The sequence below is a fragment of the Acanthisitta chloris genome, unplaced genomic scaffold (genome assembly GCF_000695815.1).
Source record: "Acanthisitta chloris isolate BGI_N310 unplaced genomic scaffold, ASM69581v1 scaffold13587, whole genome shotgun sequence".
NCBI classification, from domain to species: Eukaryota; Metazoa; Chordata; class Aves; order Passeriformes; family Acanthisittidae; genus Acanthisitta; species Acanthisitta chloris.
In genome coordinates this window covers 31,798-40,103 of record NW_008683252.1, presented here as the reverse complement: position 1 = coordinate 40,103, position 8,306 = coordinate 31,798, and the positions used below count along the sequence as shown (strand labels likewise).

At 37.9% G+C, this 8,306-nt stretch overlaps 1 protein-coding gene across 1 annotated transcript in view; it reads left to right on the top strand.

Annotated features, from left to right (window-relative positions):
- The window catches only part of HEATR5B (HEAT repeat containing 5B), a 51,886-nt gene that overhangs the window by 14,617 nt on the left and 28,963 nt on the right, over nt 1-8,306 (top strand). Inside the window, exons 15-19 of the mRNA XM_009078868.1 lie at nt 720-895; nt 2,060-2,165; nt 3,587-3,777; nt 5,368-5,527; nt 7,234-7,423. Of these exons, the coding sequence (XP_009077116.1) occupies nt 720-895; nt 2,060-2,165; nt 3,587-3,777; nt 5,368-5,527; nt 7,234-7,423 (823 nt within the window). The remainder of the gene's footprint in view (nt 1-719; nt 896-2,059; nt 2,166-3,586; nt 3,778-5,367; nt 5,528-7,233; nt 7,424-8,306) is intronic.

Sequence of the window (8,306 nt, the reverse complement as noted above, 5' to 3'; positions counted from 1 at the left end):
AGGGAATCATAGATGATCATTTAATATATTGTAATGTAACTTGACGCTCAGAAAGTGAACGAATAACCTTTTTTTCTGAAATGCTACTATTTTTTTTGCCCTCTACAACTACGTGAAAGGAGGTTGTAGTCAGGTGGGGGTTGGCTCCCAGGCAACTAGGAATAGGACAAGAGGGCACAGACTCAAGCTCTGCCAGGCGAGGTTTAGGTTGGATCATAGGAAGAGATTTTTTATGGAGTGAATCATCAGGCATTGGAATGTGCTGCCCAGGGAGGTGATGGATTCACCATCCCTGGAGGTTTGTAAGATGAGACTGGATGTGGCAATAAGTGCCATGGTCTAGTAATGATGGTAGGGTTGGACTCGATGATCCTTGAGGTCTCTTCCAACCTGGTTGATTCTATGATTCATAGTCAGTAATTCAGAAGCTGCTGTTAGTAACAGAGTTAACATGCTTTTCTCTAATTTCCATCTCTTACTACTCTTAAGTGGTAGTTTCTATATTTATCCAGCTGTTAACTGCTTTGACCCTCTAGGCTTCATCTGACCCTATAAGTGCTAGTGTGTGTATGCATGGGGACACTGTGGTTGCATTCAGGTATCTGTAAGCTATTTTGTTTTTCTTAAGCTACTGCATTATATGTTCTGGTTATCTCTAATTCCAAATGTTAAGCGCAAAGGTATTTTCAGAGGTATTCATATTACATGGCATTTTGCAGCTTCAGCCAAACAGTGCATCTGGAAGTGGTGCCCTGGAACATGATCCCTCTTCTATTTACCTGCGCATCCCTCCTGGTGAGGCTGTACCTGGTCCCCTTCCTTTAGGAGTATCTGTCATCGATGCATCTGTGGCTCTCTTTGGTGTGGTTTTTCCTCATGTCTCTTACAAACACAGGTCAGTTTACATCAGTGTTCAATTTCAGAACCTAATGCCTTGTTCTCTGGATGCTATTACTTTTTTTTTTTCCCCCTGAAATAAGAATAGACTGTAGTATCAACTGGCTTTAAATTCATAGTTTAGTATTTGGTGTTCCTTATGTCACAGGATTCTTGAATATGTCTATTCAGCCTAGAAATAGGGGAATTTCCTGAGTTTATCACTTTTGAAGATTAGGGTTCAGAGGTGGAGACTAGATTCTTCTCTTCTCTTACTGCATTTAACAGTAGGAATATCTCTGCAACCCAAATTTCCTGCAAAAATATCAGTTGCATTTAACTTCAAATCTGCCTTGAAAACAGCAGTGGCATTTCATTTGGCTTCCACAAGTAAGACCATTTGATTTATACTCAGCAAATGATTGTATGCATGATGAAAAAAGAGGAAATGGAATTCAACCTATTTTCCTTTGTGTTCCACATTACCTTTTCAGAGTTACGAGTTGTCAGGACTACTTTTGTCATTGAGTTTAGTTCATTTGTCAGAGTGAAAGTGGCTCTAAGACGCATTTCAAAGTAAAATCATCCTTCACTGCAATCCTTAGGGGAACAGTTTTTCCTGGCAGTCAATCTCATTTTGCAGGAAGTGCAGGATAGACTTGAGGCCAGTTTGCAGTCATTCAGTTTGATCTGTATCTGTTAACTGTGAAAAGATTTAGCTGGGGAACTGCCAAGTAGTTAAGAATGCAGATTATTCATTACACTCCTGTTGTTGGTGTCTTCTAGGGAACACTCCCAGTGATGCTTTCTGGGGTGGGGGGAGGGAATGGAGCTAAATGGGAAAAACAATAGGAACAGTTAAAGGCGTATGGAGGGCCACACTATTTGAAATGGTAGAGCATTTTTATGCTCCTATCTTCATATTTTTCCAGTTATACAGCCAAATGCACCTGAAGACTCACTTCCTCTTGGTGGTGTTTTCTTGAAAAGGGATAGTAAACATTTGTGGATAAACTAAAAGAACCAGCAAAGGGGTGTTAAGAATAACTCTACGCTTTCTACCTAAAGTGAATACCTTCTGCAGCCCCTGAAGCATATATTCTCTGACTGAGAATTACCGGCTGTGTTTTACTTTGTATTTTGAAAGGCTATGACTTAAATGATGTTCTTTCCTTTGTTTTAGATTACAGATGTTGGATCACTTTGCTGAGTGTGTCAAGCAGGCTAAAGGTGTTCGCCAGCAAGCTGTGCAGCTTAATATCTTTACTGCTGTTCTTAGTGCCTTGAAGGTAAAACCTGTAATGGATGGCAAAGTTCATCAGTTTGTTTTCAATACAAAAGGCCCTTAAAACATTACTAAAGTTACCGCTCAAACATTCAGAAGTTTGAAAATGCCAAAATTGAATTTTTCCAGATATTGACATGAGCTCGTTTGCATTTATCAGTACAGAGAACAGATGAGACTCATATAGTCAGTATTCTATAGTGTTCAGATTGTCTTTTTTGTTTTTTCATTTTCAATCCTGTAGTTTTATTTGCACTGGATTCATGGATTTAAATACTTCATTATATATACGCAAACCACCCCTCGTATCTTAGAGTATTGTGCAGATGAGACTTGTGGAAATGAAAACACAATCAGACTTGGGTTTCCATTTTGGTTGCCTTATTGCATGAAAATCTAGATGCTTATGTCAAGTCCGACTGACTCCAGCTACAGCCCTGTGTTCTCTATCTACTCTTGGAAATGTAGCTTTGCGCTATCAAGTCAGGAAGCTGGACAGCAAGTCACAAATAATGGTTGCCTAGTTTAAGCTGATTTTTACTGGAGCTCCACATTTTTGGTTGATTGGTAAAAACAGCACCTCACTTCCTGGAGCTGTTCTTAGGAGCATGAACCATGTTGCTACAAGTTGAAAAGGAGATTCTCAGGCACATTTCTGATATCTCCCATGCCATGCTGAATGGCCAAAGAACTGGCAAAATTGAACCGAAGTGAGGATTTCAGATCAGAAAATGGCAGTCTGTGGTACAGCCTTCAACTTCTTCCTCTGTAATATATGTAGTGTTTTTACTTTACACGTGTTGTTTAATGAGTCTTCCCACAGTAAAAGACTTTTTGAAAATTGTGAAAAGTGATGTACTATTAGTGAAATACGGAAACCGAAGAAGCTGCAGAAGCTGTGTTTAGTGTTATTGTTCTCTAGAATGGTCATGTAAGAGGCTGCTTAAATGTTTGTAAAGATGTGGTTCATAAGAAAAAAGTATTTTCATTTATCTGAAATATCTTTGATTTAAGTGATTCTTACAGAAATGTAACTAAGCTGTGGTTTTCCTGTCTGACAGAAAGAAATGTTGCAGTTAGATTTTTAAAGCTTCTTTTTTTTTTTTCTGAGGTGTTCTGTGTAAAGCTGGATCAGATTGAGCAGGACTAGGGTGCTGGTAGCACTGTAATGCATCTGATAAAAAAGACTGGTGCAATGTGTCTTTCTGTTTGTGAAACAGATGGAGTGTTGGCGAACACAAGTCTGAGCATGTTGTTGATTTTGAGTTTTAAATATTTTGGACCATTGTATTTTATGATAAATTACCACAAAATTAAGCAAAAGCAAAGTGCATAATTTTCAATTGAAGATCTCAAATCTATCTTCCTTTTCTCCCCTACTTTGGAATGTTGAGGGTTTTTTTTGTGGTTTTTTTCTTCATGTAGGGTTTAGCTGAGAATAAAAGCACGCTGGGACCAGAAGAAGTTCGCAAATCTGCTCTGACACTTGTAATGGGTGCCCTTGATAATCCTAACCCTATTTTGAGATGTGCAGCAGGTGAAGCTCTTGGCAGAATGGCTCAAGTGGTTGGAGAAGCCTCTTTCATTGCTAGAATGGCTCAATACAGTTTTGATAAGTAAGTTGGTTTTAATTCAAACAGGAATAAAATTGTAATTTACTGTAATTTAAGAAATACCGTTTAATGTAGTTTGGAAGATTCCTCTTCTAAATGCCATATTGATTGTTCTTTTGTCTTCTTGCTTGATTGCTATGGTTATGTAGCCCTAACAAACCTTCAGTCTTTTCTTTGTGATTCAATTCATGTGAGGAATAAAAGCTGAGTTGTTAAACCACTTGGAATGTGAAATGATACCAATGAATAGCTTTTGATGAGTTACTTGAAGGTGACTAAACTGTTTCAGACAGATAAACACAGCTTACATTGAGCACGTCTGTAATGTGGGTTGTGTGATAGTGGTTCTGTTTCATTCAAACATACTCTTTACACCTTGATTTAACTGATTTACTAGCCCGTATTTTTTTCCATATTTAGTTGTTACTCATGGGTCTTTTGAAAGTAGTCTAGTGGAGATAAGACAATATGTTCCCCAGTGTCTTTTTTTTTAAATTTAAGACAGCAGGCTATCTGTGAATCCTAATGCATCTGCCTCAGGGCTGCCACCCATGTTTTTAGCTGGTCAGGCTGCATGCACATAGCCTCAGTTCACCTCTGGTACCCAGAGGATACCCTGTTACCTCTGGATAATTAATTTTTTCTCAGCCTTTTATCTTGTAATAAAGTATATCATCTTTACTGTCTCTCCTTGAATTTCTATTACTGGGGCTATTTCCTTGGTTTCTTATCAAGTTGTTAATGGTTGTCATTCTCTTGTCACTGTCAAGTAATTTACTTGTAGTTGAGATTTGCATTTGCTTTATTGCTCAGTGATGGCTGCAAGCATGCCTGTGTCTCATGTGGAGACAACTGGGGAGGGAAAAAAGTATTTCTTTGTCCTAATTAGGAAATCTTTTCCTCTCTCTTCCCCGCCTCCTGAAATGGTTTTAAATTAAGAAGCTATGTATGTGACATGTATTCAGAAGCAGAAGTATTGTGGAGAATAGTCAACAAGATACTGCTTCATACAACTAGGTCATTCAGAATGCTGTTAAATGTTTTAGTTTTATTAGTAAAAGACTAAAAAAATTGAAAAGTTTTATTGGGCAAGTCATAGAACTCAGGTGTAGAAGAAAATGGCTGTATTAAAAATTGAAGTTTGCTGTGGAATATGTAGCTGTGGATTTCTTTGTAATTTCTCCATATACGTGTCATTTTTCCATTCTTGGCCCCTTTTCACTGCAGTGGTGTAGCAATGACTTTCCTGATTGTTCAATTAGTTTGCTGTGAAACCTCAGTAAACTCTAGATGCTTTTCCTACATCCTTTCACTTCCAAAATTTTTCTTCATTTAAAATGTCAAGTTCTGACCAGAAAGAAAGAAAATAGCTATTAAAATACTTTTTTTTGCATTTCCTTTATATGTAATCTGGGTTAATAGCAATATAGATCAAGCACATCATTTTTGCTTTTGTTGTTAAGGCTTCTCATCTTGTGAGGTGACCTGCAAAATTCTGTTAGTCTTTTGCACTGTTATGGTACTTGAAAGGTAAAGGTTCTTTGTAACAAAGTTAGTGAATTACATTGTTTCTTTTTATTTGAACATTGATAGGTTAAAATCTGCTCGAGATGTTGTATCAAGAACTGGCCATTCCTTGGCTCTGGGCTGTCTCCATCGATATGTTGGTGGAATAGGTTCTGGACAGCATCTGAAAACTAGTGTCAGTATTCTCTTGGCTTTGGCACAAGATGGAACGTCTCCTGAAGTCCAGGTAAGGAAAAAAAAAAGGCATCACCACAAAACTGCTTTAAAATATTCAGGATGAAAATGAAAAATTTAAACTACCTGTCCAGATGGTCCTTAATAGACATTGTCACATGTAAGACATGTGGCATGTGCCAGGGAATGTTACGAAAGTGGAACTTCCCTTATAACCTCCTATAGTACAGAATCCCAAAAATGTAGTGCAATTAAAATGCAACCTTATACCTGGTTAGGGAGGCAGTTGCAAGTGTTCATGTTAATTCGGATCGACAAGTGTCTGCTTGTCAGCTGTGCCAGAGTAATGCATTGGGGGTCTATTCCTGACTGACTTGAAGTATAAAGCAAAATGTGTTAGTTTTACCTTACCTGGCCAAACTGAAGTTTTTAATAATTGGCTAATGGTTAACAGGTGATTAGTTACTGGAGTCTCAGGTGATGAGCAGTAGTTCTCTTTGTCAAGCAGTTTCTGTATATGTGATACATATGCAGTATGGCAGTACATCATCTTTGAGGGGCTATATTATGGAAACAGAAATCTGTTGTAAGCTAAACGGCAGCTGGGGGACAGATGGGGAACTAGTAGGAGCCAAGTCTAAGACAAGGCTAAGTCAGGGGAGGGTTTCTGTCCACTGTGGACTGTAGGCATGTGAAGTCTCACAAGAGGGCAACTTGACTGCTAAAAGTTGCTGGTAGAGTAGAAAGGCTAAACATGCAGCTGAAAGAGTAATATTTTTGGAGTTGCTGAATATGTATAGACACTGCAGTTCAGAACATTTCTTAAGTTGAAAGTACTGAAAAATACTCTTTACTCTCCGAAAAGAGATTTAAGAGGTCAATGTCTTGGTCTATCTTTGCTCTCCTTTACCATCTGTGGCTGCTGCTGTAAAAAAGGAGAAGGCTAGATGGACCAGTACATGTTTCTTGACAGTAAAAAGTGAAATGTTAAAGGGGGGAAAAAAGTTATTTTCTCTAGCTTTTAATGCTAGAATTATTTCAGAAGGGAAAAAAGGAAACCTTTTGAGTAAAAGCAAGTAAATTGTCTATAATCACTGTTCTTCAAAGATTATGGTGTAATTGCAAAGTAGAATAGGTAACTTTGTCATACTTTTCTCAAGGTACTGCAAAGAAATGATTGAAATAGGTCAATCTTTCACTATTTTTCTTTTCCTCATGCTGTAGTCTATTGACTGAACAGCACTGCTTTCTTCTCTTGCACCCTGTACTAAGAAAATTAACTGGAAAATGCATGTGAACCTTTCAACTTGTCATGAAAAGCAGTTGCTAGTGAAACGTCAAAAGCCCTAAGGGCTTTAGAAGCTGCCCATTTCAGACTCTGCAGCCAGTTTTATAGTGGAATGGTTCTCTTTCTCCTGTCTTGAGTCACTTTTCTATTTTCCTTTTTGTTTTAAGTGGATGTGTTGTTTGTGTTTGTATTTTTCTTCCTCAAAGTGCTTAAGCATTTTCTTCTGAAAGCTTTTGTCATCATGATCTCCATTGTCACCAAAACTGCTGATTGCCAGTCATGATGTTAGAGATATTTAAACTCTCAGGTGATTGCTTGAGATCCTGACACCTTTGAAACACTTCCCGAGTCACAGTAGTTAACTAGACATGTTTAAGAAGGGATGTAGAGAGCTAGGCTCCATCTGCATAAAAAAACTATTGAATTTCCTAAATGCATTACTAAAAAATATTCCTGTGTTTTTTTGATAGACCTGGTCTCTCCATTCGCTTGCCTTGATAGTAGATTCCAGTGGACCGATGTACCGTGGCTATGTGGAGCCAACACTTTCTCTGGTCCTTACTCTGCTCTTAACTGTTCCACCATCGCATACGGAAGTACATCAGTGCTTAGGCCGATGTCTTGGAGCTATAATAACTACTGTTGGGCCTGAGCTGCAAGGTTAGTGGGAATTTGAAGAGAAACAAAAAGTCTACCTTGTATAAAGATTATATTGTAAGCTTAAATGGAAGAATATAAGGTTTTGTTAGTTGCAGGTGGGGTAAGGTGATGTTGGCTAGTTCAATTACAGTCCTGCAAGGAGTCTCACTTTTGATCCTACTTGTGACTGCTTTGGGTGTTTTTGGCTGCAGTTTGAGATTTGTATGGTATGCTGGCTAATGGCAAACTTACATGGTAGGTAAGCAGTGAAACCCTTGCTGCATATTTGGCTGCGTATGTTTTTGTGTATAGGTGGGGCAAAAGGCAAGGGTTTGCCCCCACTTTTTTTAGCATCTGGTTGTTTTATTTTTAACTGATGGCAAGGGCTTAAGTTTGACATAATTGGAAATATGTTATGAACTATAACTCGTTTCCATTCATTCTTGATATCCTTAGATCACTGTACCTTACTGCGGAGACTAAGATTTTGTCATGTCAAATGCTGTACCTGAAACTCTCTGCCTCAGAATTTGTAACTGACTAACTGGGACTTTTAGGAATATTTATAGGATGGTCTTTTGTAGTGCTGGAGAGCCAGCCTCAAGTGAAATTTTAACTCTACATAACTGACCTTAAATTTCTAGTTATGAAATAGTTCACAATGGTTTAATTGAACTTACGTATCTATGTGTTAACCTTTTGATCTGGAATATTACAAACTTTTAAAATAACATATGTAGAATGTCGTCTGCAGGTTACATTTCTGTGATTCAAGAATTTTTTTTTATGCAGGTGAATTCCTAAAATACAGAATGAGATTGTTTTTTCAAATTAAATATGGTTCTTTTGAATGTCTGTCCTATTAGAGCAGTGTGACTCATCTATTTGAGCTAATTAAAATCTC